At 55.9% G+C, this 26,584-nt stretch overlaps 11 protein-coding genes and 1 non-coding gene across 12 annotated transcripts; 6 read left to right on the top strand and 6 right to left on the bottom strand.

Annotated features, from left to right (window-relative positions):
- Positions 1-181: 181 nt before the first annotated feature.
- Positions 182-1,803, bottom strand: L226DRAFT_293261 (alpha/beta-hydrolase). Its single transcript, XM_067673644.1, has 5 exons — positions 1,766-1,803; positions 1,211-1,710; positions 1,059-1,155; positions 806-999; positions 182-750 (listed from the first exon to the last, which is right to left on the bottom strand). Exons 2-5 carry the CDS (start codon positions 1,520-1,522, stop codon positions 301-303), a joined length of 1,053 nt encoding a protein of 350 aa, XP_067539028.1. The 5' UTR covers positions 1,523-1,710; positions 1,766-1,803; the 3' UTR covers positions 182-300.
- L226DRAFT_457692 (uncharacterized protein) lies at positions 1,654-5,621 on the bottom strand (the record flags this gene model as incomplete). Its single annotated transcript, XM_067675389.1, has 21 exons — positions 1,654-1,710; positions 1,766-1,903; positions 1,969-2,271; positions 2,331-2,427; positions 2,495-2,613; positions 2,677-2,774; positions 2,831-3,016; positions 3,082-3,215; positions 3,275-3,384; positions 3,438-3,607; positions 3,663-3,699; positions 3,764-3,893; positions 4,066-4,090; positions 4,145-4,197; positions 4,257-4,366; positions 4,435-4,470; positions 4,526-4,644; positions 4,696-4,798; positions 4,856-5,089; positions 5,153-5,444; positions 5,497-5,621. The coding sequence occupies 21 exons, from the start codon at positions 5,619-5,621 to the stop codon at positions 1,654-1,656; spliced, it is 2,676 nt and encodes an 891-aa protein (XP_067539029.1).
- A 1,273-nt stretch (positions 5,622-6,894) lies between these two features.
- L226DRAFT_531801 (NAD-P-binding protein) lies at positions 6,895-8,297 on the top strand. The gene is made up of 6 exons (XM_067680147.1): positions 6,895-7,069; positions 7,130-7,330; positions 7,397-7,502; positions 7,566-7,854; positions 7,914-8,042; positions 8,099-8,297. The coding sequence occupies exons 1-6, from the start codon at positions 6,944-6,946 to the stop codon at positions 8,286-8,288; spliced, it is 1,041 nt and encodes a 346-aa protein (XP_067539030.1). The 5' UTR covers positions 6,895-6,943; the 3' UTR covers positions 8,289-8,297.
- A 282-nt stretch (positions 8,298-8,579) lies between these two features.
- On the top strand, positions 8,580-9,064 carry L226DRAFT_457426 (uncharacterized protein; the record flags this gene model as incomplete). The annotated part of the gene is made up of 3 exons (XM_067675368.1): positions 8,580-8,775; positions 8,842-8,898; positions 8,949-9,064. 3 exons carry the CDS (start codon positions 8,580-8,582, stop codon positions 9,062-9,064), a joined length of 369 nt encoding a protein of 122 aa, XP_067539031.1.
- A 367-nt stretch (positions 9,065-9,431) lies between these two features.
- Positions 9,432-10,945, bottom strand: L226DRAFT_502956 (alcohol dehydrogenase IV; the record flags this gene model as incomplete). The annotated part of the gene is made up of 7 exons (XM_067677909.1): positions 9,432-9,582; positions 9,640-9,791; positions 9,858-9,930; positions 9,999-10,179; positions 10,233-10,389; positions 10,444-10,716; positions 10,784-10,945. The coding sequence occupies 7 exons, from the start codon at positions 10,943-10,945 to the stop codon at positions 9,432-9,434; spliced, it is 1,149 nt and encodes a 382-aa protein (XP_067539032.1).
- An 832-nt stretch (positions 10,946-11,777) lies between these two features.
- Positions 11,778-12,999, top strand: L226DRAFT_481245 (Metallo-hydrolase/oxidoreductase). The gene is made up of 2 exons (XM_067676925.1): positions 11,778-11,958; positions 12,011-12,999. The coding sequence occupies exon 2, from the start codon at positions 12,021-12,023 to the stop codon at positions 12,912-12,914; it is 894 nt and encodes a 297-aa protein (XP_067539033.1). The 5' UTR covers positions 11,778-11,958; positions 12,011-12,020; the 3' UTR covers positions 12,915-12,999.
- Positions 12,920-16,465, bottom strand: L226DRAFT_502963 (ARM repeat-containing protein). The gene is made up of 14 exons (XM_067677910.1): positions 16,275-16,465; positions 15,950-16,219; positions 15,755-15,901; positions 15,615-15,694; positions 15,224-15,562; positions 14,871-15,168; positions 14,741-14,815; positions 14,392-14,693; positions 14,261-14,333; positions 14,074-14,208; positions 13,651-14,020; positions 13,504-13,581; positions 13,186-13,445; positions 12,920-13,122 (listed from the first exon to the last, which is right to left on the bottom strand). The coding sequence occupies exons 1-14, from the start codon at positions 16,416-16,418 to the stop codon at positions 13,075-13,077; spliced, it is 2,619 nt and encodes an 872-aa protein (XP_067539034.1). The 5' UTR covers positions 16,419-16,465; the 3' UTR covers positions 12,920-13,074.
- A 197-nt stretch (positions 16,466-16,662) lies between these two features.
- L226DRAFT_457869 (uncharacterized protein) lies at positions 16,663-17,648 on the top strand (the record flags this gene model as incomplete). Its single annotated transcript, XM_067675406.1, has 3 exons — positions 16,663-17,236; positions 17,291-17,404; positions 17,458-17,648. The coding sequence occupies 3 exons, from the start codon at positions 16,663-16,665 to the stop codon at positions 17,646-17,648; spliced, it is 879 nt and encodes a 292-aa protein (XP_067539035.1).
- A 2,139-nt stretch (positions 17,649-19,787) lies between these two features.
- Positions 19,788-21,458, top strand: L226DRAFT_543799 (uncharacterized protein; the record flags this gene model as incomplete). The annotated part of the gene is made up of 4 exons (XM_067682224.1): positions 19,788-20,704; positions 20,756-20,936; positions 21,008-21,111; positions 21,167-21,458. 4 exons carry the CDS (start codon positions 19,788-19,790, stop codon positions 21,456-21,458), a joined length of 1,494 nt encoding a protein of 497 aa, XP_067539036.1.
- Positions 21,459-22,905: 1,447 nt separating this feature from the next.
- L226DRAFT_568101 (uncharacterized protein) lies at positions 22,906-24,237 on the top strand (the record flags this gene model as incomplete). Its single annotated transcript, XM_067684128.1, has 1 exon — positions 22,906-24,237. The coding sequence occupies one exon, from the start codon at positions 22,906-22,908 to the stop codon at positions 24,235-24,237; it is 1,332 nt and encodes a 443-aa protein (XP_067539037.1).
- A 632-nt stretch (positions 24,238-24,869) lies between these two features.
- L226DRAFT_t60 lies at positions 24,870-24,940 on the bottom strand. Its single transcript has one exon. It is a non-coding gene; the product is annotated as a tRNA-Gly (tRNA).
- A 64-nt stretch (positions 24,941-25,004) lies between these two features.
- Positions 25,005-26,521, bottom strand: L226DRAFT_551180 (phosphopantothenate-cysteine ligase). The gene is made up of 6 exons (XM_067682801.1): positions 26,190-26,521; positions 26,105-26,139; positions 25,997-26,025; positions 25,540-25,943; positions 25,362-25,481; positions 25,005-25,305 (listed from the first exon to the last, which is right to left on the bottom strand). The coding sequence occupies exons 1-6, from the start codon at positions 26,352-26,354 to the stop codon at positions 25,021-25,023; spliced, it is 1,038 nt and encodes a 345-aa protein (XP_067539038.1). The 5' UTR covers positions 26,355-26,521; the 3' UTR covers positions 25,005-25,020.
- Between the last annotated feature and the right edge of the window lie 63 nt (positions 26,522-26,584).

A 26,584-nucleotide genomic window follows, 5' to 3' on the forward strand; every position in this document is an offset into this window, starting at 1 on the left:
GGGTCGTGGTAGAGTGGGAGGGGCTTGCGACTGCGGCGACGTTGCGTATTTCAGCTTGCAGCACGGATCATCACTCGGACTAGATGTCACTCACCTGGCAGTGCGACGGGAACTCAATTGTTAGACGCCCTCCGTCTTTGTGCAAGATCATGACACACAAGGAAACAATTGCATCCCAATATAGACGTTAACAGGTACATGAGCGTCCGGATGCCCGCAATCCACCAGGGGCTACGCGGTATATCATAATGTACAATGCTATACAGGCTCCCAGAGAGAGGGAGCATGAGACTCACGCAGCTAGTCCTGTACCCTCAACATCGTCTCGCCCGGGACGTACTCGTCCAAGACTTCGCCTACGAAGCGCTGCACGAGCGGCTTCCAACACTCGTCTGTGAGCTGCATATGTTCGCCGTCGCACGTCTCCAATATGACGCGGCCGCTCTCGTCCAGGGAACGCAAGCCGATCCAGTCGTGCGTGTATAGCGGCTGCAGACGCATCGGCACGATTGTCTTCTCATCCGTGGTGCTGCTCGAGTTTGCGGGAGCATACGAGCCGAACCAGGAGGACTCCTTCGGAACGACTGTCTTGTCCCCAGAGAAGAGGACGAGGACAAGCGCGTTGAGTGACACGAGGTTGTTGGAGTAAGTCGCATTGTGCGACTCGGAGACCTCATTGTTGATGTCGGCGAGGAAGGTGTTCGATTGGAGGTAGATTTCGAGTTTCGCTGGGTCGCGGTAGTATTGCGCCTATGTTGGGGATGTAAGACTTGATGCGTGGGCGGTACATGTATGCAGAACTCACTTGGACGAGGTTGTGTTGCGCCCAATCGGTGTACACCCCACCGCGAGCGGCGCGCCGAGCGAGCTGGCAGAAAATATCCCACCTGCTGCACATGGGGAGGTCTGATACACCCATATGCTGCGAGCCGAATGTGATGAGGTTGTTCACTGGGGGCGTATTATATCTCTCGACATAGGCTCGCAGAAATTGTCCTCCTATGTGCGCATACATCCGTTGCGGACCCATACACTCTCCTAGATTGAGTGGGACACACCTTGTGAAAAGCCAATTGCGTCGAAGCCGCCGCTGAGCTCCGTTACGTTTGAGAGTTGCTCCGCAACAATCTCTAGTTGCTCATTCACGTGTCCAAACTTGACCAGCGGGGTCAGACTGGTACCCGACACCGTAGAGTCAGCAACGACGTACAAATCCGGCCTTCTGGTCCTCCTCCAAGTCCTCCTTCAGGTACACAGAGTGAATGAATATCCCAGAATGCATGTCTTTGATGAGCTGCATGAACTCGAGCATTCCCGGAGACGCGTACGAGTCTCCGAGGCCGTGCCAGATGACGAGGGGTCGCCTTGAAGGATCTGCTATGCGTACGGGCGTAGATAGTGCATGACAAACAAGAGACAAGAGACAAGTTCCGAGTGCAAAGAGTTGGACCATGGCAAGCAGCGTCGAGGTGATGCGACAACGAAGAGCAAGTAGACCTGTAGTCTCAGCGTCTCTGTGCATGTGTGGGCGCTCTGAGGCTCGGGAGGTTCCGGTTGGCGACGCCTCTACTTCGGTATTACATATTTTCTGTACCGCACATGCACGGCAGGATCATATACGTTTAACAAGACACACTGATTCGTAACTCCACTTCAAGCTTGAATTCTTCGCCGCTGCTCGAGCCATTGTACAAGCTCTTCCGTAGATCGCTGAGGCAACGTTAGCCAATGATGAGGCCCCATCATGATGATTCCCGCCACATACCTTGATCCATGCTGCCCGAGCGCGAATATTGTCCAAGGTCTGCTTCAGAGTCATGTCATACTGCGACGTATCCCTGTCCTTGAAGAACGCCACAGTCTCCTGGTAGTCCTCCTCGGAGGACAGAAGCTGGAACGATCGCTGCAGGCCGTACCATCTGACTCAGCACCCTTTCCTCCCAACCCCGTTAGACAGATAATGCGCACCTCGATCCACCGCACCATACTGAACGTCCCCGAGTACTTCTTCTCTAGCCGGTCGAACTCCTCCTTAGTTCGCCTCGCCAAGAACTTGCGGGTCTTGAAGTTGTTCTGCAGCCCCCGCGCGATGAACAGTACGTCCTGGTCGCGTGCCTCGCCCGCCATGAACTGGAACGTCGCCTCCGCAAGTGTGAGGTCCTGCGTTGCGCCCAATGCGAGCATCGCGGCCATGCCCTGCGCGGGAGTCTTGGGCTGCACCGCGAGCACCTTGACGCGCTCCCACTCGCGTTTCCCGCCTTCTTGTACGGCCTGCGAGTGTCATCGGTGAGCCGAATACACAACGGATGAAAGAGAGAGGACGGGCGTACGATGCGGTATGTGACCCTGGCGATGTCTGTCGGGATCTTCGACTCGTCACCCGTTTCCAGGAAGTGCGCGAAACGGCTCTTGAGCTCTTCAATCGTACTGCATATACACGTCAGTTTGCTCGCTTCATATCAACTGTCTCGCACAGGAGGCCAACGGCGCTCACCCAGTGTCACCTGCCCCTGCAGCCTGCTCAATGGCCTCCTTGCGCAGCTGTTTCTCATTTGGAGTGTCGCTTGGCGATGGCTCGAACCCGAGCCGCTTCACAACAGGGACGAATAGGTCCTGCGAGATAAGATTGAGAACTTGTGAAGTCGTTAAAACAAGTGTCGCGCACCGGGGCCATACCTTCTGGAAAGAATTGAGCAGCCCCAGCACTCGTGGATGTTCATACCATGTCGACGCGATGGCAGAAAGGTTCGTGGCGATGGTGTTCCAAACGAAGTCTGTACGCTCATTGAGCATCGTTGCCTCAGGGCTCCAGTTGTCCACGGATACTCACATTCAGTCTCGCCGTTGAACGAGTCAACTAACCCAAGGGCACTACTAAGAGGTGTATACCCGGCCTTCGTGAGCGCAAAGGCGTCCCAAACGAGCCCAATGCGGTCGGAGAGCGAGAACGGGGAGTTGGGGGACGTCGCCTGCTTCCCAAGCTTGGCGAGTCGCTCTGCGCTGTACTTGACGGCATCTACAGCACGACGAGGGACCAGGGCATCAGTGGAACTCAGCGGATAGGAGAAAGACAGTGTATACAAAATCCAGTAGTGTCTGAGTTGAGCTTGAATGGCTTGCTGGTGTCGAGCGGGATGAATTTCTCTCGCTCGTCCAGGAGAACATCCTTGTTCTTGCCATCTTCCGAGCCTGTCGAAAGGCTTAACGGGATAGCCCTGAGCGTCGATTTCCGAGTTAGAAGGGTACAAGGGACGCACAAGCGACAAATGCGCACCAGATTGTCTCATTGTCCTTCGGATCCGCAGGTCCTGTCTCAAGGAACCTGTCCTGGCGGACGTGGATACCGCCCTCCTTCTCCGTGACGGTGATGATAGGGTACCCCATCTGCACGAAGTCATTACTCTTTCTGCGATTGCGTTGAACGGGAATGCGCATACCTGCTTGATCCAGTTGTCCATCATCTTGGGGATGTCGAACCCAGTCGCTGACTGGATACCTTCCCAGAGGTCCTTCGTGACGGTGTTCTTGTACAGATGTTTCTTCAGGTACAGGGATACGCCTTTCAGGAAGAACTCCTCGCCCACGTAGCTCGACAACATTCGGAGCACTGAGTGAAATGGATTCATCTTCATGCGTCATCGAGTGCATCGTTGATTTCATACCTGAGCCCGCTTTTGCATACGACAGGGCATCGAATATCTTTTAGAGGGACAGACAGTCGTTCGCATTAATGGCCGTGGAGTCGGATTGACCGGTCTCTCACCTGCAGTATCTTACTAGCATCCGGACACTCCACCTCGATAGGATGCGAGGAGAGTTTAGCGTCGAGGGAGCGTGCACTGAAGTAACTTGACACCAGGAACCCCGAATCGGGTTTCCATTCGGGCCAGATTCTGTATGACAGTCAACACGGTCGTATTGCATGCTTCGGTAGCGAACACACTTCTCTGTATGTGAGATTAACAAAAATCGCAGATCGAATGACGAGTGTCACACCTAGGATGACCTTGTCGCCCATCTACCAAAGCACGTTTGAACTGAATTGTGGCGATACAATATGTTGACAGACTACTCACCAACGTCGCGAACCCTGTTCGTAAATGTATAAGAGAGATGCTTGTAGCATTTGCGTATCAGTGCTTACCTTCGTTCAGGTACAAGTTGTCCCACCATTCCATGGTAGTTATATCACCGAACCTGTCGAGCGACGTATTGGGTACTGTCCCGGCCAAGCAGAGTGACTATTGTGCACATACCACATGTGTGCGACCTCGTGGCCAACCACGGACGCGACAGACTGCTCGTTCTGTATATCATTCGAGTTCGGATCATGGAGCAGGTTCTGGGTCCGTCCAACGATCAAGCCCTGAATGGGGTGACCAAACGCCATGAGAAATTGAGGAGCAGGACGATGCGGCAATGCGAAGGACGTACCCAGTTCTCCATGCCACCAAGGTCAAAGTCGCTCGCCTATCGGGGATAAGTATATTGTCAGACCTCCACAACGATGGGAACGCATACTCACCGCCAGCAGATCCAGCTTCGGGAGGGGATACTCAAGGTCGAACATCTTCTCGTATACGGGCATGACTTTCTCCATAGTCGTGAGCGCGAACTGTGCGTGCGGAATGCAGTCCGCGGTGACTATATGCGCCATTAAGTATGGACGAAACCGGTCCAGGATAGGATACATACCGTAGAATCGGAGACGCCGTACTTTCCCGCTGAGAGGACTGGTGTACGAGCCCTCGACGAACTCGAATGGCCCATTCGCATATGCGATGAGGTATGTTGACATCTGATCGCGGGTGTGAGCTCAGCTGACGAGGCCAAGTAACTGCCTTCAGAAGCTCACCGGAGGAGTAGTCAGGAAGCGGGTGATTTTCCACTCGGATGCATCCGCAAGAGATGCGAACTTCCGTTCTAGCCACGATCCTTGCTCGACTGTCACTGGGTCATACGACCCTTCGGTGTCCACAGGCATGTTGTTCAAGTTGACAGTGTTCTTTCTCGAGATCATGGTGACTGCGAACGTCGCCTTCGCGGCAGGTTCGTCCCAGCAAGGGAACGCACGTCTCGCAGCGGTAGGCTACATCAACATCGATCAGTTCCCGCAAGCGGTTTGGCGATGCTTCTTGGCAATACAGCTCACTTGGAACTGTGTTAGAGCGTAGATGGTCTTGCCGTCGGCACCGCCGGTAGACTTGTAGTAGCCCATCATGTGCCCAGTTATGTCGGCCTTGAAGGAGATGCTGAGGCGAGCCGTCGAGTCCGCCGGTAAGGCATTCGCGAAGGTGAAGATCACTCGCTGCTGGACAGGATCGAAGTCCACGGAAGAAGGTGTCTGGATGGCTTCCGGTGCGCCCGAATGCAGCGAGACTTCGTCAAGGTCCAGCTCAAGAGAATTCAGCACGATCTTCGACGCCTCTTTGTTCACCTTCAGGCTACATCAATGCCGTTAGCAAGTAATGCGTAGCGTTACTAGCTCTGGCTTACTAAATATCGACAACACCATCGAACTTGAGGTTCTCCAGGTCAGTCCAGACCTTCAGGTCATAGTGCGTCGGGATGACATCCGTAGGAAGGCGGTAGTCTTGACGAGGAGCGGTGTTCTCGGACATGCTCCGCACGATCCAGATACTGTATCAGTACTTTCAGCTTGGATGTGGGGTATGGGACGCACTGCGAGAGGAGAGATCGCTGCTGCGATCGATCCTTACATATATAGGAGGCTTCCGAGAGTCACGGTGCGTTATCTCCCCGCTGGTCGATGGTTATCAAACCTGTGACCACTGGCGTAGCGCGTGCGCGGCCTTGCATGCGCATGCAGCATCGGGAAGTCAGCGAAGATATAGCGAAGATACCGGGGTGTCGCTGAACATTCAAGCTTCAAGTTTCAAACGCGATGCTTAGCGGGTCGGATCCGACGCGCGCGCGGCAGGTCTCACAGTAGCTGCTGTGACGACTCAGGAGTTCATGACTGGTTAGTATACAGCGCAGAGCTATGGTGGTGTCGTGATGACCGTCGCGGTTTCTTGGGTGTCAACGAGTGTATTGAAGTCGAACATAACATGGTGGTGGCAGGCGACAAGCTCCCCATCCGCGGGGAGCGCCCGGAGGCCAATCCTTCCCTCTCAGCCACCACCTCACTCATGATATATCTACCAACGTTCTTCATCTTACCAGCGCGCAGTTTCTTAAACGCATAGAGAATCTGGGAGATGACTTCGACGTGATGGCGGATGCGGGCGTAGGTGCGTATCTCGTGAACGCGTTACGCTTTACATACTTCAACTTAAGTTCAACATATCCGGTAACCAGCGCTTAAGTCTGCTTGATCTCTCATGAGTTCAAACGGTTCCGACTCAGCGTTGCATGGGTACACTCTGAGGCATGCAACGCTGAGGCATCAAATCGCAAATACCCCCGGGATGCCAGAACCCCGCAGCAACAGCTACGTCGAGCTCGTAGCCGCAGTCCGGGGCCAGCGTTGCTCAGTACTAGTAAGTTCCATCCTCCGATCAACTAACACGGATGCTATTTCAAAGTTGTTGAATTACGCAAGTTACGCAACAGACCTGCTAGCCTGGGCCTCAAAAGGTGTATCGTACTGCCAATTACGAACTCGTGCGCCGTTCCGAGAGAAAGGGAGTACACAACCTGGAGTCGAACCTCCGGAGATCGACGTGGGTCACAGCAGTTTGACACAGCCTATCCTCACCCGCCACACACATACACATATTCATGACTTAGGTGTGCATCTGCTTATTCATCCTGCCGTCTGGTCTGCGCAAGTGCAAGCATCCAGGTGCGTACCCCCTATGCCGAAAGAGTCGGAGAACTGGTGTATCCGCCTATATAAAGACAAGTCTCAGGGTGCCGCCATACAGCACTAGTATCTGCCCAGTCTCTCGCATCTCAGTACAAATTAGTCGCAACAGCCATGAGTCTCGACTCCCTGCCTTCGACCATGCGCGCAATCGGCATCAACAAGTATGGAGATCTCGACGCCATCGAGCAGCTCGAACTCCCAACCCCCAAGCCTAAACCCAACGAGGTTCTCGTTAAGGTATGTTTTCACCGCCGCATATCAGTCCGACTCAACAAACTCACGCATACTTATGTTCAGGTCGAGTATGGAGGCGCCAATTGGCTTGACAGCGCGTTCCGCAGCGGGAACGTCCCCGCTGCCTTCCACCCTGCGCCGCCCCCGAAGGCCCTGGGAGCAGAGGCGGCAGGAACGATTGTCGCCTTGCCGACAAACGAGGGCGTGCTATCAAGTGAGGACTACAAAGCGCGTGGCTTCCGCATTGGTGACAAGGTCGCAATCGTGAGTATTCTCTCCCCAATGATGACGTGACCGCGGGCGGCAGTCTAATACTGTACACAATGTCAGTGGGGCGAGGGCGCATTCTCAGAGTACATCTCGGCGCCGTGGACGAACGCAGTCCCTATTCCGAACGATGTCTCCACGCGTGATGCCGCGGCAGCTATGATGCAAGGTATGGGTGCATTGTTGTACCTCTTCCCACCGCGACGTACCGGCTAACGCTTGAATCTTGCAGGTTTTACCGCAGTGACGCTGATTAGCGAAGCATACAATGTTCAACAAGGCGACCGTGTCCTGGTGCACACCGTCGCGGGCGGTATGGGTCTGTGCCTCGCGCAGCTGATCGCGGCTCGGGGAGCTACCGTCATCGGCACGACGAGCACTCCGGAGAAGGCGGAGATTGCCAAGGCTCACGGGGCCACGCATGTCATCCTGTACAAGCAGGAGGACGTTGCCAAACGCGTGCTTGAACTCACCGACGGAAAGGGCGTGGACGCGATATTCGACGCCGTCGGCAAGGATACGTCAGTGAGCTCCAAACTGTCCTGAGCGAATCCATCTGATCGGTGTTTGTCGCCTACAGATTCGAGAGCGACCTGAAGATGATCAAGAAGCGGGGCACCGTCGTGGGCTTTGGTTCTACGTCTGGGCACGTTCCGCCGTTCGAACTGCGCAGGTTCATGGAGAGGAACGTGAAGTTCACCTATGTAACGTGAGTCGCACCAGCTCTACAGGTCGACATGTGCCTAATACGGAATGGTTTCATAGGGCTATGATCTACGGTGAGGATCCCAAGGAAGCTTTGAAATGGTACAATGAGGTCTGGCGCCTTGTGGCGAACGGAACGCTGAAGATGCGCATCCACGAGTACCCGTTCACAGCGGAAGGCGTGAAGGCGTCGCAGGAGGACATGGCTAGCGGGAAATCAGTTGGAAAGTTGCTCATCAAGGTCGCGTAGTCGGTGACTGCGCCAACTGTACGATACAGCTGCAGAATGGGGTGTTTCCAGGGTGTTTCTCGGCCCTCGACGTCCATGCTCAGGCTATTTATGAGTGACAACGCTCAAGTTGGACAACGAGTTAGCCAATCCTTATATGAAGTAAAATTATGCGTAGCGGCCTCTACGAATAGAGTTCGGTCGCCGCGGCGCTGCACTACATAGGAGCGCCCGGAGGGCCCTTCCCTTTCGACCAACACCTCACTCATAATTGTATACTTGCCAACGTTCTTCATCTTACACCCATGAACCATGCGTGCTTCAGTCGCCCCTAATCGTCAATCTCAACTCCCAGGCTCTGTGTCTAGTGCGGCAGCCGCAGCGAAGCTCGTGGAGAAGAAGAAAGAGTTCGAGGCCGTCGCTGCATTGGAACGAGCCAGCGCGCAGTTTCTCAAACGGATAGAGGATCTGGGAGATGACTTCGACGTGATGGCGGATGCGGGCATAGGTGCGTATCTCATGCATTCCCCCGGGAGGAGTATTCTCTCAGGCCCAGGTCTCGCGCATCGTATAGTCCATGGACAAGTGCTGGAGCAGTGGCCAAACATGTTCCGGATCCTCAGCTTGTTCTGTACGCGTTTCTCGCGTGTTTGCGCGATCCAAGCTCACTGTATACTCCAGTATCGCAGCGCGAGCAACGCGCAGACGACGGAAACGCGTCCGCGGGGGCTGCAGGCGAACGGCTCGTCCGTGTGCCTGTCGAGGAACTCCGCCAGACAGAGCCCAAGTCTACCTGACCTGACGCCTCCGTCCAACCTCTGTAGCAATAAACAGGACTGTATTGACTCTGTACTTTTGGATGATACCACTCCCCACGACTTCATCGAGCCACGATGTATACTGCTGCAACACCGCGTTTGGTCGGGGGTATCTTCGGCGCGGCCATTGCGTGCGCGTCAACTATGTATGTATGTGGATTTTGCCAACGCATCGATCTTACTGACATGCCCTTTTGTTGCAGATAAATGTCCGTTCTGCATTGAGCCTCTGGTACTTGCTGTCGATGCTGATGGATGTCGCTATAGTCACCCGCCCTCCTCTTGAATCATTATCCGGCTATCTTACAATCGTAACACGGCTCACAGTACACGAAACAGACGATACCTACGAATAGATAGCTTCCAGAAGGGCGACAACGGCCGGGAACGTCGGATCCTCCTTGCTATCTACCGCCCTTTCAGCAATCTTCGGAATGTCACCACGGGGCACGTTGTACTGCGACAGCGTCGAATGCAACCCAAGGTCGTCCACTAGCCTGTCGTTCTCATTGTGAGCACTTCGCGGGCTACATGCGCGCTGCAAAGATGTTCACCGTTGAATCTCGGCAGAGAGCGCCTTGATGTCGCCTTCGGCGGAGCCGGTGGATGGCTTGCGGAGGTAGAAGAGGGCGTTTGCGAGCCACTCCTTGTCCTCCTTCGTGCCTACTTCGGCTTTCAGGCTCACCACAGGTGCGAGGGTCAGGCACTGTATGTATAGCGACAGGTGTCAAATGATATTGTTGGCCAGCATGAACGAGGTTGAAGAACATACGGAGGTGATGCCATGCGGAATGCTGTATGTCGCTCCCAGCTTGTGCCCTAGCACGTGCGAGAGGCCAAACGAACTGCATTTAGCCGCGTTGTGGAGTCAGATATAAGACCACAGTGACAATGCTTCAGAGCATGGACGTACGTGAAGGTCTCCAGCTTGAGAGGCCACAAACTCATCCAGGAAGCGATCTGGAGCTTCTGCCGCGCCTCGACGTCATTGGGATCCGCCTTTGACTTCGGGAGGTATGTGTACAAGTCGGCGAGCGCAGCGTAACACAGGTGCTTGATGGGCGGCGGGACGAGCGGCCTGTAAAGACTTTCTGCTCACGGGAGCGGTCACACAGTGGTTTTGGTAGTAAAGAACTCATGCACGGACCTACGGCATGGTCAAATGCACGCATGCCGGTAGATAGCCAGAGACGCTCCGGGGTAGCTAGGGTCAGCTCCGCGTCGAGGATAATACCGGCTGGTGCGAGTTCCGGCGAGATTGAGAAGATCTTGTTTCCCTCCTCGTCCGTGTAAGCGGCGGCGAACTGTGAACACGTCAACTTGTTACAGGTGACGATGCGATGGAGGAGGTGCTCAACAGTGTACTCAGCCGCGCTCAGGGTGGTGGGGATGGCGATCTGCCGGGCGTATGGTCCACCTCGTTCCTGATGCAAGAAGTGGCAGATGGCCTTGGCAGCGTCGATAGGCGAACCACCGCCGACGGTGACGATGACGTCTGCCTGTGCTGCCTTGAATTGCTCGGCACCAGATTTGATCTGTGCAATGGGCGAGTGTTGGCCTATGTCGTAGAAGGTCGCGCCGTACGCGTCGTGTTCCTTGAGTATGCTCTCGACAGTCTTGATGATGTTACTCTGGAGAGGGAGTTCGCGGGTAAGCTTGCCGGCGGTGAGGCATGAATGCATGAAGTTTGAGTCGTACATTGTGAAACAAACTTCTTCCGGTTAGTACGAGAGCCCTCTTAACCCCAAGGATATCCAGTAATTTCGGCAAGGCGGTCTTGATGGAGCCTGGACCGTAGTAAACCCCTTTGAGGGTGTCATTGTAGGCGTACGACCCAGTGAGGCTAGAGACCGTGGACATGATGGCTCAAGGGCAGGAGTACTTGGTTACGTGGAAATCGATTGTTCTATAGTGAGCTGGTCGGAACACTGGGGCCGGACTGGGGCTTCGACTCAGGTCAGCTGCGAGGAATCTGCCGCTCAAGAACTCCCTCGCCGATTCCTCACCCAGCGCACACCGCAGGCCCTATCAACAGGTTGCATGCGTCATGCGGTGCTTCAGATTGCGGTTTAGGCTGGAAAATACAGTGTGGTTTAGGATTGGCTGAGATAGGAAATCGAGACGCCCATTTCCAACGAGGCGCTTGCCGTACTTTACTTTGTGCAACCACCTTGCTTTACTCGTCATGGCAAGTCAGACGCTCAAGACGCGTGAAGTGGTGGTAGGGGAGGATTGTGTTTGGGGCAGAGGGGGTGGGGGAGGCATTCCTGCCATGTCTCACTTGTGCGTCCTATTTCGAAGGATATTCTGCACCCCGTGTTGGCCCTTGCTGTGCCCCATCATGGGAGAAAGTTGGCTACACCCGCTACGGTCGGACGTTCGCGGAGTCGCAGCTGATTCAGCCAGCTTCCAGAACTCAGGTGCCCTCACAGCGACCACAGCCAGATATTATCCCTAAACGCCCCGAGCGGGGCTTACCAACCTACCGAGATCATCCGACTGTATGGCCAATTGCGCTGGCAGGCGAGCATCCTCCATTCTCGCGATGTACTACCAGCGTACTGCCAACATGTGTGTCATCTTCGGTCTTAGCCTCGGTCAACGTGCGCGACAAAGGTGCTCTGCATGATCTGCCGGCCGGACGCGCAACTACACACCCACTTGAACTACGGCGGCCTACTACCACTCATAGGCGCACTCTGCCTCCACTTTAGTGTTGATTAACGGACGTCAAGCGAGAATCAGACACAAGTTGAGTCACCGCGATGGTGTATCCGTCCGAGGTTATCGCATCGTGTACTGTATATAAGGCATTGGCAGATTCGGCCAGCAGTATCTACATCGACATCGACATCGAGCTCATTCCCTCACAGGTGAGCACATGAAACATCATCTTTTTCTCGTGTTAACAAGGCAGCTCTTCAGATCGAACATCATGAGCCTGCCTCCCCCCGCACCGAACCAGTCATTCTGTCGCGTCTCCGCGCTCGAGGCGGGGCATGCGATGGTTCCTCTCGCCTGGATCGTCGATGGCGTGGACGAGAACGTCAAGGTCGACCTCCCCGTCATCTGTTTCCTCATCCAGCACCCCACGAACGGCCAGAAGTTCCTCTTCGACCTCGGCATCCGCAAGGACTGGGACACGGGTCTTCCGTCCCATCTCGTCCAGTGGGTCATCAACACCCTACGCTTCGAGACGCGGGTCCCCCTCGACATCGTCGAATCGCTCGCCAAAGGCGGCGCGAAGGCGGAGGACATCACCCACGTCTGCATCTCTCACGTCCACTTTGACCATATTGGCCACTCGCCCCTCTTCCCGACCTCGACGTTCCTCGCAGGGGAGGGTGCTCGCGTTCTCATAGAGAATGGCTACCCGAAGAGCCCCGAGTCCGTCGTTCCCGTTGACACCGTCCCCGCAAGTCGTACGACCTTCCTCAATCCCGAGGGATGGCCTGCACTTGGGCCCTTTGCGCATGCACTCGACTTCTACGGGGACGGGAGCATGTACATCGTCGACGCAGGCCACGGGCACATCCCTGGCCACCTCAACCTCCTCGTCCGCACCTCGGCGGACGGCGGGTGGATCTACTGCGCCGGGGACACCGTGCACCATTGGAGTCTCTTGACGGGAGAGGCCAAGATAGGCCGTAACTCCTGCTTTGGCTGTGCGCATCACGACGTCGGTGCGGCGGAGGAGCACATCACGAGGGTGAAGGCGCTCATGAAGGAGAACCCGAGGGTGAAGGTGATTCTGGCACACGACATACCTTGGTATCAGGAGAATAAGCATGGGCCCGCTTTCTGGCCGGGCGCGATCGAGTCGTTGTAGTCGAACGGCCGGACTGAAGTTGCATCTAATAGTTACCCCCACTCCGTAATAGATGAGAATGAAAACACGACAGACTAGGGTCCGTACCGAAGAGATAGTAAGACTACGCTGGGTATACACTCGTGAACCTGCAGCATTGCGACATATGTGTTGGTTGTGATCACTTGTCGGCTGCGTGTTTTTTCTGTTCCTTGAGCGCCGCAATGCGCTATGCAACGAAAGTCAGCAAACCGTGGACTTCCAAAAGAATGCGCAAGTACAGTATACGTGCCTGGCGCCTCTCCTCCTTCCGACGGGCCAACTCCGCTGCTTTCTCCTCCTTAGTCATACCAGCGGTGCTATGTGCCGTAGATACCGGATGTGCATGTGCAGCCTCTGGTTTGCTTTCTGATGGCGTGATGGATCGGGTGCTCGACGCAGGTCGCGGATGGGCCAGTGGTGAATGGACAGCAGGACGATGCGTTGTGGTTGGACGAGTCGGTTGTGGGGCTACGGGAGGTTTCGGCGCTGGCGCTGGCACATCCCATGGATCTATGGCATCAGAACTCGTCAACTGCGAAGCGGGTCCTGGCAGTGAGCATATACAGACCTGCAACAGGTGCGTGCGAGTGGATGTTGCCGAAGCCGAAGTCATCTGGTGCTGTGCTGGGGGCGGTTTCAAAGGCACCTAAAGTACGCGAAATGGCGTTATTGAGTATACCCAATTTTTGGGTGGTGCAATGCGGAGAGGACTCACTCCAGTCGTCTTCGTCCGCGTTCACATCCATCAAGTCGTCGTTGCCCCATGGGTTCGCGTGCGGAGACGTCTCGACTTCCGCAGCAGCTTCCTCTGCCCAGTCGGGAATCGAAGGTGCGCTAGACAGTACCTTCGTAGCCCCCAGCTGCATCCCCTTGCTCTTGCTCGGGGAAGTGAGGGAGCGCGTCGGACCAGAGCTTGACGAAAGTGTCGGAGTTAATGGTGGCGGTCCGTTGCTGAGATCGGACGTTGAAGGGAGAAGCAAGGTATTGCCGGCCAAAGCCGCATTAGCTGCGGGAGCAGATGTTGGGCGGTCGATGGACGGTCCGATTGAAGAAGCCATGCTGGTTTGTAGATCCCCTGCGGCAAGCTGAAAGGATTGAGGTGGGCATGGGGAAGCGAGTCCCGGGGAAGCGGACTTACCTTCTTGCCGATGGAGGTAATGGCCCATCCAGCGAGTGCTCCCGCGGCGCCGGCTGCGCTGTTGACCAATGCGTTCGGTGAGGAGCCATTGATGTGGACCTGAGGCATCTCGTTCTCGACTGGGGCGGTTTCAGGCTGCGGCGGCTATGTCAAGCAACGAACGCATGGCAAAGAGTGCGCAGCTTACCATGGTTGCAGCGTGTTCTTCCAGCTTCTTGACGAAGAGCTCCATAGCCTTGAATGCCTGGTCGCGGACAAGTCTTCACAATAGGTAGATCAGTATGCGCGCATGAATCCATCGCGCCGTAGAAGGCGTACTTCTCCTTGTCGACGAGTGTGAACGCCATGCTTGGAATGACCTTCGATGCGATGTCTTCGATGTCGAAACAGTCCATCGTCGCCATGAGCGCCATCAGACCCGCGACGCGGCAATGGACGAACGGATCCTTGAGGGCGCGTGCGAACGCAGGTACCAGAACTTTGCGCTTCGTGTTGTATCCCAGCGAAGGCCCGAGCCTCCCGATGAGAATGCAAGTGTTCGTTCGTATCGAGGCCTCAGGATCGGCTTGCATCCGGGCAAGGTGGCGAAGCAGGTCGTTGTTCATAATACGGTCGTTGAACTGCAGAAATATTAGAGCTCTGGTTACCATATCCCTATACCACGCACCTTGTCTGACAGTAGAATGATCGACTTCACAGTTGCCTCCCGAATGATCGCCACGGTGTCACTGAATCCAGTTTGCTATGGTCGCTCATGAGCGGACGCACACATACACGGGGCGTGTGAGTGAACTCACGAGGTTTGGCCAGATCTTGTCACATACAGTCTTCTTGTCCAGTTTATCTGCGTACTCCGAGAGGTGGTCAAGCAGCGCCATGCGCGTTCCTCTATCCGGGCTGGCATAGAGCTTCACCAAGTGCGTCAGAATGACGTTAGGATAATCCTCCGGCGAGACGCCCTTGCCGAACTGCAGCACGAGCGGGACTATCGCGGCTGCAGACGCGCCGCCAAACTCGAGTGCAGAGATGAGGGCAGGAAGGACCTTGTAGGATGCGAACTCGGTGGGGAACGAGTTCGCAGACTCCTTCAGCGACCTGTGTATATACTGTCAGCGCGAGGCGGTGACTGTGGTTATGGGGAAAGGCTAACTTCAGTAGACTGGCTTTCTCTGACTCGCTTGCGAGGTTGAAGTTATCAAGACCCGCGCAGACCTTGACCAAGCGGTTGGTGGCGAAGAACCCAGAGCCTTCGCCTGCAGTTTGCGACATGCCAAGCTCCAGGAAATGTGCAGGTGTCAATCGTGCCTTTGGGTTCGGGTTCAGGAGCTTCTTGTATGCGGGGAAGATCGAAGTCGGGATAGTTCCTCGCGATGCGGCGGTTGGAGGGGGATGAGGCGGTTGCGCAGTAGCAGGCAGTGTGTGGTTGGGATTAAATGCGAAGTGGATGAGTAGACCAAGGCCGTAGGCATCCGCTGCTGCTGTGGGTAGTCTGGTGAAATAAGGTCAGAGAGATCTTAATAGCTTGTAGTGAACGTGATTACTCCTTCAGAACTGAGTACCCTCCCTTCTTGACTTCCGGGGATGAGTACATTGAGGCGTCGGGGAGCATTCCACCCATGGTCTGAGGGCGTGCACCAATTGTCATTGAAGGGACAGGACGACCGTACATACAACAACGTACATATAAAACGGCAGCATCATCTTTAGGGTTGCTCAAAACGTCAAACCCGCCAAGCTTCCACTCTCCGGACGCGGAAATGAAGACGGAGTCCACACGTACATTGCCGTGCGTAGACGTCGCGGAGTCATTCAAGAACGCCAAAGCAACCTGCAGGAGGTCAAGAACACAGACGACCTAAAGGCGGGGTCAACGCACAGATATCCGATGAAGACCCCACACCAGCCACGCCTCCCGTTCCTGCACGCTCTTAGACTGCCATTCCGTGATGGCGGGTCCTAAAGGCCGAACGCGCTCGGTCATGATGTGGATGGTAGTGTCCGTCTCTACCACCTCCATGAACTTGAGTACGTCAGGATGCCTGATAGTCCGTAGTTTGCGAAGCCCGTTCTTCGCAAGTGGCAGCAGATTCTTCTTCGCCGGAGTGTTGGCTTCAAATTCGAAGACAGAGACAAGCGTCCCATCATCCTGAGACAACACATCAGTCTCTTTAAGATGCCTTGTGCAGCGAAGATTGGCGCACCCGTTTCGTGCCGTCATATAGAGACCAGATTGTCCTGTTTTCGAACGAGGTGACCTTCGGCCCCAGCGAGAATGGCAAGTTGAGACCTGATTTCTGAACCAAGGAAGACACAGCAGCAGACCCGAGTGTTCGCAGATAATCCATGACGGAGACCGAGTAAAAGTACAAGGAAGAGATGAAGGGGAAGATGCGACTCAGAAGGACAATGCAGATCACGTCGCCGGCGCTGTCGACCGCGACGACCACGAGGTGATACGGGCGTCTACTCGCGCGTGTCGGCGGAAACCAACCCCGCGTCCCGCGTCGTCACCACTTTTCTGCTGCTCATCACCACCACCTACGTCCGGCTCGAGCCGTTGGACGCTGTCCTCGTCGACGAGACGACGATATGGACGCGTCTCCTCCTCTTGCGATACCCCGGCTCCGCTTGCCTAGATACTCTCCTCAGTCTCAGGCTCTCTCTCCCATCGCCGGACCCTCTCACTCCCACAACCCCGATTACCTTCACCCAGACGAAGATGACGAGGACGCGGAATCTACGCCCCGCATGTCGACGTCTGCGATACCTGATAAAAGTTCTCCGCGATCGCCCGCAACACCAGGCCTGCCCTCAGAGCCAACGGCGCGCCTGCGTGCTCTGCTCGCCCGCGTTCCAAACTCGCCGAATGGTACTACACCCCACGCTCGCCCAGCGCTGACATTGCCATCTTCTTCCGAACCCGAATCTGACTTCGAACCACCTCACTCTACCATAACCACATCAAGTTTCGCCCGGGAGAGCTTGAAGGAACTCTTCTCGCATGCCCTGCGCGAACCTGGTAACACGCCACGGAAGAACGGCAGGCCGAGAAGGAACAGCATCGACGCGAGTGAGGTGGAGGCGAGCCCCCGGGTGGAGGAGGAGCGCGCGAAATACAGGGGGAAGCGGCGCACATTGAGCGACGATGAAGTAGAGAAGTCTGGTGAGTACGAATGCTTAACTCGTGGTTCGTATGCCTTATGGGATGCGGTTACAGGATATACGGACTCCTCCGAGATGTCCCATCGGTCGTCTGCAGCCTCCACTTTCGCGGCCCTCAAGCAACGTCTCGACCAGTCGACCTCCGCCATGCCATCTATGTCGCAAGCACGTACGTATCTCACCCTTGCTAACACATTCACTGCATGCTGAGATTCTGTCAAGAAATGGTCATGGACATGTCAATGCCTCCTCTCAACTCTAGCACGGATACTGCGATGCCCCCGACTATGAAAGTGGACACATCGTCGGACACGCCACCGCGCGCAACCAGCACGCCCATGCGCACCTTCCAGATGAGCACCCATCTGGGCATGCATTCGAGTGAGCATACACCAGCGACTCCCCAATTGTGAATGGCTGACATTCTTGCCCCTCAGACCTTCTAGAGCAAGACTCGGAGATGCAGAATGCATTGGAAGGGATGGACAGCTACGAGAGCGCTCCTGTCCCGCGACAGAGACACAGTAGTACTCCTGCTCTCAAGAATTCCATCAGTACCGGTCCTACGCCTCGCCCGCAACCCCACGGGCACTCACCTGCTCGTCCGCTTTCCTGGAGCTCCCATTCGAAGTCCCACTCGGTCAACAAGCTTCCGCCACCACCGCCAGCCCGTCGCGGTAGCGAAGACTTGGACACCTCATGTACGTCTGATCATGAAGAGGTTCTTACCATGACATGCCTCACACTATCTATAGCTTCTAGGGCAAGTTCCTCGTTGTCTGGTGCGGATTGTAAGTGTCCAGGTACCAACTGAATGTGTGTGAATGCTTCAATGACGTTATTGTAGATCAAGAGCGCCATGATGACACTCGACGCGAGCGGATGCATAACCGCGAGCGCGGGTGGAATTCCCCAGTGCCGAAGCTGCCACCCAAGTCCCCCGCCCACTCAGGGAAGCATGACCTCAATCATCGCCACTCGTGGGGTTCACCTAGCAACGGACGCGGCAGCCCTGCTCATCGACTGAACCGAAAAGGTAGCGCAGCGTCTCTCTCAAGCATCGCCAGTACGGATGATGGAAGGTCATCATCGCGCGCAAGCTCTGTCGCATCGCGATCAGAATGTGAGCACATCATATCACATGCCGTTCTCTGCACCGTATCTAACACTGCGCAGACAAGGAACGCACGGAGGAGGTCGAGAAGGAACAGAAGAAGGAACGAGAACGAGAATGGAACAAGCCTCATCCGAAACTCTCGCGTTCGTCATCGAGTCTCAGTCTGCACAAGAGCGAGCGCGTTCGCACGATCAGCACGCCCTCACGTCCAGGATCTTCCGCATCCTATCTTTCACCAACAACTGCAACGCTACAGAGACATGGATCTGCGAGCTCGTTGTCGAGCTCGCGACCCAGTTCCCCGACGACGTCAATTTCTGGGCAGAGCGTTGAAATGGAGGTCGTGGAGGTCGAACATGAGATCGAACACTTGCGAGAGCGCAACTGGAACGCCCCTCATCCGGATTGGCACCTGCACCACCGGAGGTCTCTATCTCCGTTACCTCGTTCTCGCCCTGGATCACCCACTGAGACTTCGCCGCACGCCGCCGTGCCTCGTAGTCGCACGAACAGCATCACTCATGGCAATAGCCTAAGTGTGCCGTCTCCTGTTCCGCGGAGCAAGTCTCCCGTCGGTGACAGAATACCACGCCCGAGGTCACCTATGCTGCATGCGTCTGTGGGCAGCAAGGCGTCGCCACATGGGCGGCCACACTCTCCTGTTTCCTCAACGCCTCCACCTGAGAAGGCAGACTCTGCCAATTCCGGCTTTGGCTCACGGTTTGGCTGGTCGTTCCCCCAACACAAGCACAAGCCCCTCCCACCCCTCGAGCTTGATGAAGAGTCTCCGAGGCGCCCGCTCTCGCGTCCGTCCAGCCGCAGTTCTCTCACAGCCGGTGCATCCACTCCTAGCCATATCCCTGTTCGGTCACCCAGGAAGAACGGTCATACTTCGACAGCGTCGGTGTCAACACCGTCAGCATCGATGGCCTTACCAGGCAGTGCATTGGAGAAGAAGAAGAACCGTCATAGGCGGAGCGTGACAGAGTTCTCGGAAGCTGTCGGTGCTCTGCCTCCAAAGATTGAGGTGAGCAGCAGTGACGATCTACCGCCTGTACCCATCGTAGATGGCCACGACGATTTCTCTTCTTCTGGTGAGTCGCAGTGCATCCTTTAGTATTTCTGGTTGCGCTCATCTCTTATGGTCTCAGCGAGCGAAGATGATGGCAAGATTGTCTCTAGCACGCCCACTGCGAAACCCGTTCCTCTACCTCTTCCGGAGCCTTCCACTACCCCTGTATCAGAACCTCCCGCCCATGTCCTGAACGGTCACACAGACAGTTCTCAGTCCAGTCCGGGATCTCCACCTGCGTCACCTCCTCTCACGCCTCCCGGCGCGGATTCTCAACCCATGTTCAACCTGCAGACACCGCCTCGTAGGCCGCAGTTCCAAACGCCGAAGCAGGAGTTCGAGACTCCACCTCCACCTCGTGGCATGCCTGACCTGCCAGGGCCGCCTTCCTCCGATGAGGATGAGCATGCCCAAACGCCCTCGATGGAGAGCCGAGAGGTACAAGGCGACTTGACGTCCCTGAAGACGCCTCGTCCTCCCGGCGCCTGGATGGCGACTCCTGCACCAAGTCGGCAAGTCACCAAGGAGTCTGTTGAGCGAACGGGCTCGGCCCCACCTCCTGAATTCAACTCGCCAGCGTCGTCTGATAGCGGGCTCGCTACACCGCCTGCGACACTCTCGCGGGCGACCTCTATGCCTGCCCAGACACCAGCACCGCCGGGTGGCTGGATTGCGACTCCCGCTGCGGGTAACACCACCAGGCGTGGGAGCATCCTCAAGGTCCGCTTTGACCTCAAAGCTGAAACCGCTTCCGAGGTCACCACCGAGGGTGAGGATAGTCTGGAGTCTAGGGTCGAGGGCGATTCCCAGAACGCGGTCACCTCCGCTGAAGCCGCACCACTCAATGGCGATGTGTCGGCGGGATCCAGCGCACTAGCGGAGGAATCATCCGCCGAGCCGCCTCCTACACCTCCATCCATCCGTGACCGCACGCGTAGGAAGTCACCAGGGATACGGATAGTGGACGCATTCGGACGGGAGCAAGTTGAGAGTGCACCACAACCTGCACCTCAAGGTTCGCACACGGATCTCGTCGTCTCCGATCGCAAAACCACTGCCCCGCCGACACCGCGTAATGCTCAACGACCTGCGCGCAGTGCAACACCCCGCAACCGGAGTGGTGTGCGTGTCGTGGACGCTATGGGACGTGAGATCGAGGAAGAGCCCGTGGTTGAGGAAGATTCAATGATTAGCCAGACACCTCTGACGCATAACGAGGCCTTGAGTCGAATCAAGGACACGTTGTCGTACATGAAGCATGAACTGAGCGACGCTGACAGGTATGCCCAGCGTGCGGTCGAGAAGGTATTTTGTCTGATTGCTTCTTCTAGGTCCAGCGACGATGCTATTTTTGACGCACGAATGTACGCTGCTTTGCAGGATCAATGCAAGGCTGCGCAGGACGCGCGGAGCAAGATATCACAGTCACTGCAGATGGCGCAGAGTGCCGAGAGCGAACTCAAGAGCAAGTACTCGCCGTTCCGAAACAGGATAGCGAAGAGCGTACAACTGGTGAGTTCTCTTGTTCTCCGAGAGTTGCGGGCTTCGATGCAGAGTTCTGAGAATCATCGTGATCTACGCAGCCAATAGGCGGTGCTGATATCCGGATGAACTGGAACCCCCTGAACTGGCGCTTCGTTGTCGGCTTCATCGTTGTCCAATTGCTGCTACTTGCTCTCATGTACCGGTGAGTGGACTTCCAATGTCGGCTGAGTGTTGTGCTGACCATTTGACTATGACAGGTACTCGCTCGTCCAGGCGAGGAAAGTCTTCCTCACCACATATTACGACTCATTTTACCCGGACCTCTACATCTATCTCCTCAAACCTGATACCACTCAGCATACGATACCCTCATGCCCGCCATGGTCCATTTTCACGATTTTCAGTACCCTACAACGAGCCGGCTTTCTGGGCGTTGTCTCCGAGGCATGGGCGAGCGCGAGCTGCGCCGTGTCTACGTATTTCCAGTCCACTTGGGTTGGCTGGCACTACGCGCAGGACACGGTGCCGTACTCGTGGCCACCGACGTGACACGAACATCGACGCAATTGGACACCTTCACGGGATTACATACGCTATTTAAGGCTATTCTCATCATGCTAATCAGCTATGGCTAAGTTACAGCAACCTTGATTGTCCCATTGGTCACTCCATCTTATGTTGTATACGCTCTGTATTGTTGGCTTCTGATATGCGCCGCAGATATAGAATTGTAGACATCGTTCTTTCGCGCTCTTCAAGCTCGCTCCAGGACACTGGTTCTGTACGGTATCGTCACCGTACCCCTCACATGGTCTGCGTCGAATGCAAAGGTCAAAGGACGGCGCAAACTAGTTGGTTTCCGGCGGACTGTGTACGGTTGTGGACGCGTCCATTTCCCTCAATGCCATCACCAGTACATTGTTAAGGTGCGTTGGCTGTTTCATCTCAGCGGTGGTCTAATAGGGTCTGACGTTCAACTCTCCGTTCTCCCGCTCTTTTACATGTCCCGTTCACCGGATGATGCTTGCTAAATCCGCACCTTTACCTTCTAGTCGGAGTCCAAATACCGAGACTGCGGGACCGGTCGTCGTTCTCTTGGCTGCCTACACGTTCCTCGTCACGGTCCCGTGGCCGCGGAAGGGTGAACTTCTGGAACAGACACTCTGGTGCCGCGCGCGTGGCGTCTGGGCGCACGGCCTGGGCTTGGTTATAACGACATAAGCAAACTTCCATGCAGCTGACATGGATACAGAAGTAAAAGTCACATAGCAACCAACAAGCTGTGGCAGCTTGGTGAGTCCCTTGTTCTCAGCAGCTGCCTACAATGATTCCCCCAATTTACAGAGGTTTATCGGTCGAGCATAGCTCGAGCAACGTTCCGCGGTCTTGCGGTCTTGCGCCACAATTCGAATTGTTACAATTGAAGGGATCCGGGAATGGGGTGGTTCCTGATCACTGCGGACGCGGTTATCGCCTAACTTGATCTCATTCACTGATCAAATCACCACATTAAACCCGATGCAGCGGGCTGGAGCCGTGTATCGGCTCACGGGATCTGGACGGCGTCCATACGTTCACTGCCCCAGACATCTGGATCTCTTGTGCGCGACCACAAGTGTGTCACCTTGTCCATGCCTTGCATGCATCGTCATCGCGACACCTTGACGACTGCGCAATCGTACGGTCCGGAGTCGCTCTGCACAGGCTCTGGATCAGAAACTTTCTCCCGGCCGTCGCAGCATCACCCCGCCTTGGAGAGGAAGGGATGATTGTCGAGCCCGAGACGAGACGAAACTCGACCACGTCGCCTCACCGATATATCTACCGGCCTCAAACAACCATGGTCCGCTTTACCCTGCCCGACTCCCTCGCACTTGCTACGTTCCTTCGTTCTCCCTTGTTTCTCTGTCTTGCTTCACTTCACAGGCCTCCCTGAAGCAGGGTTCCGCGTCTTGAACCGAGGTTCTAGCTGATTATGTTTGGCGACGTCCCACAAATGCCTCCGCAATTGCCCCCGTTGCCCCCGCAACCTTCGCTTACTACACCTTCGAACTGGAAGCTTCACTATCCGCCCGAGGATATCAACCTGCCTCCGAGCTCCTGGTCAGCTCCCATCCCCACCCAACCCCTTCGGCGGTCGAAGTCTACCAATACTTCACTTCCGCGGCGGCTTCCTGAACCTTCTGACCAAGTCGCGGGCGACTCCGCGACTCGCGCCGGTCCTTCAGCTTTACCCTTCTTTTCTGGTTCGAAACCGCGGTCGCATTCACGTTCTCGAAGCAACTCTCGTGTGCCCCTACCCGTCGTTCCCTCTGCTTCTTCGCCAGAACTCATGATTATTTCGCCTCCAATGCGCACGCACTCGCGAAGTGTGTCCATTGGCACAGCCAAGCCTCCGACGTCAAGACCCTCCTCCGCCGACAAGGACAAGGAGAGGGACCCGTCGCGGGCGTTCGCCAAGGTACCGAGGCAATTACCCCCTCCACCACTTCCATTGCTCGAAAGAGTTCCTATACGCGATCAATCTCTTCCTGCTTCTTGCCCCGGCGTGCTGAAGCCGAGCAAGTCCTCGCCTTCTCCAGCTCTTCCCACCCCGGCTACTCCTCCAGTCATACTCTCCGCACCGCCCCGTCCAGCTATTACGCGACAACACTCCTCGCCCCACGTCAAGGCTCTCGCTGAGGCTCCTGTGCCCATGCCTTCCCCCTCCGCCTCGCCTGCGTCTATACACACGCCGCGCTCCGCACCTGTTCGGAGGCCGGATCAAGAGAAGGAGCGGGAGAGGGAGAGGGAACGACTGCGGGAGAGGGCGAAGTCCAGGGAACGACGGAAGGACAGCGACCAGCGCCCAGTCCTCGTCGCGAACAATCCCGACGAGCCATTCCTTAACATGCACATCGAGTCTGCGCCTGTCCGTGCGCCCATACGCGCGCCCACACCTCCCCGGCCACGCACTGCTTCGACCACCGCTCGCCCGCCGTTTCCCATCCAGTCGATTCGCAACAACACGATGCCCTCCAGCTGGAAGCACCAGGAGAGCCGTACGGGCGGTGCAGTCGTATCTCCCACACCCAGGCCAGCACCGATCCGGGGACGGGGGATCGAGGTCGCCGTGACGCTGCACACCAGCCCGGGCGTGGCCATGACTGTGACCTCGAGTACAGTTACTGAAACCCCACCGCCGGCGCCGCCAAAAGAGAAGGTATCCGAACCGCCGAGACAGAAGGCTTCCGAGCCACCGACACGGAAGTGGGTGCTCGAGCGGAAGGGCAAGCGCCTGACACAGGACACGATGGTCGTCGCACAGCAGCTGCGTATGTTGCGATGAGCCGTTGTCCGCTCGGATGCATGCCTCGGCGCCGCGGCGGGATCGAGCGGGCGGCGGGACGGCCTCACGCGGCGTTGTGGTTGCATCTCGCCTTCTGGACACTCGTGCGACGGGCTCGGAGGTATGTGGTGAGACATCCTTCGCTGGGTCTTCGGGTGCGTTAGTCCCACTGTTGTCGTCATGTGCAGGAGGCTGATGGATCCGTTCTGCAGGCGACCAAGTCCAGTGAGCTCTAGAAGGGACCTCGCCAAGCCTCGCTCATGCTACCAGCCGTCGTCAGGTTGATGGCATGTGTTGCTACACATCGCATATCCAAAATGAGACTCAGGAGGTGCTGATGTCGCTTCCCTGCTACTTAGTACAGTTTGAGTCAGGTTTGAGTCAACTGTTCAGGCAGCCATCTCGTCATTCACCTCGAATATTCAAGTCATACTAGTAGCCTCTCTCCACCATGAATTCTATGGTATTCATAGTAACCTTAATCGGGGAGGTATAGCCTACCAGACGTTATATTGACCTTCCGAGCATTGATTCTCGTTGAACGTGTGGGGACCACTGTCGTTCTGAATCAAGGAGGCCTTGAGTGTGAATGCTAGAAAATCGAGGGAAAATAGATGTATATGCGTTCGCGATGCATTAAGGGGGAATCGAACCCCCGGCGGGTCGATGGCAACGACCCAGGTTACCACTACCCCATTAATGCGTATGAAGATTCTGATTCAAACGCTTATAGAGGCAGTGTGATCAGGAACGTGAAACTAAAACGTAACACCTTCATCAACTTTAAGTAGCCGTACCCGCATTGCGTATCCACCCTTCATGTCTCTTGACCAGCTCGGCAACAATATCTTCTTCAATCTCTTTATGAGGGTCCTTGTTGAGGTCGATTCTTAACCACGCCTCCTCGTACGCTGAAGGCTGCGATGCAGAACTTGACGAAGACTTGGGCGAGACGAACACGACTTCGAACTTGCGCCGATGAAGGTCGTTCCCGATGACCACCTGGTGCCCGTAGCGAGCAAGTGCTTGGCAGGCCTTCGGAAGGAGGAGATTTGGGTCTGTCTCGAGCTACATATTGTGCATTAGTTGGGCCTGGCGGGAGCGGGAGCGGAGGCCAAACGCACCTTGAAGGAGACAATGAAACCCTCCCGCGTCCACTCGGCCACGAGCGGCTTCAGAATCTTGGGTACTTGGTCCATCTCGATATGTAGACTGCCTTTGCCGGACTGTATCTTGTGCACCGACTGCGAATGGGGTAATTGGTGAGCGGTAGTATGGACGAGAGTCGGAACCATGACACACCATCTTCTGTCTAGGAAGGAAGAAGTCGCTTACGGCCGCTGCGAGGTAGTACAAGCAGCTCCGACCAAGGATGCTCATTTCTTGGCTGACGGCGCGCAAAAGCCACAGGTAGTCATTCACAGTCACAAAATTCAGCGTGAGGAGAGTGCCTGCGCGATGCACGGCCTTGTAGGTGGAAAGGACCTCGATCAACTGTGGCTCTTCGGAGGGACGCACAGTTATGCGAGGGGATGAAGCGGAAGTCGCAGACTGGGAGGACTCGTCGATCTCGAGGAAGTCGAGGAACGGATGTGTCGAGTGGGAATAGTGTCTGCTAAACGGCTGGAGACTGAATTGCCGGTGCATGAAGATGACGGCATATCCAGCCTTGAGGAAGTACTCCGCGGATGTTGCACCTCGAGTACCTAACGAATATCATGAAGAGAAGAAATGCCTGCAAAAGGATCATGCGACATACCGGCACTGAAGTTATCCAAGAACCGGACACTGCGAAGACATTCGACCCGTCAGCTATCTATCGCATTGACCGCACGTGTGCACATTGCGAGCAAGTACGCATGCTCACACGTTGAGTTCGAGCGGAACAGTCGTCCCACCACTCTTTGCGAGATATCAGCCCATATCGCATAGACGCGCATCAGTGGACGCACCGTTACGAGCACGACCTTCCGCCCATCCTGCAACTGTCTCTGCAAAAACTCCTTCACGCGCGCAACGTCCTGCTCAAGCGAGGACGGTGGCGGTTGAGTCGCGAAGTATGTCTCGGCGGAGAAGACAGTGCCGCTCTCGCCGTCGGCTTGTGGAGATGTCGCCATGCAGTACTACCGGTGCCCGGCCGCGATCGGTGCGAAATATGACAAGTCGAGCACTTTTGCGCGTCGATGAAGAGTAGAAGTGGCTAGATCAAATCGCGAGTCTTTGTGTCTTCAGTCTAGCGATATGCGGAGGAGGGAGTCGACTCCGAGGATATGGTCGCGGAGAAAGAGGACGCGGAGATGCGGTCACTGCCACCGATGCGTGCATGCGCCCGGGCGCCAGGGCGCGT

This window comes from Lentinus tigrinus, assembly GCF_003813185.1.
Source record: "Lentinus tigrinus ALCF2SS1-7 unplaced genomic scaffold L226scaffold_5, whole genome shotgun sequence".
Taxonomy (NCBI): domain Eukaryota; kingdom Fungi; phylum Basidiomycota; class Agaricomycetes; order Polyporales; family Polyporaceae; genus Lentinus; species Lentinus tigrinus.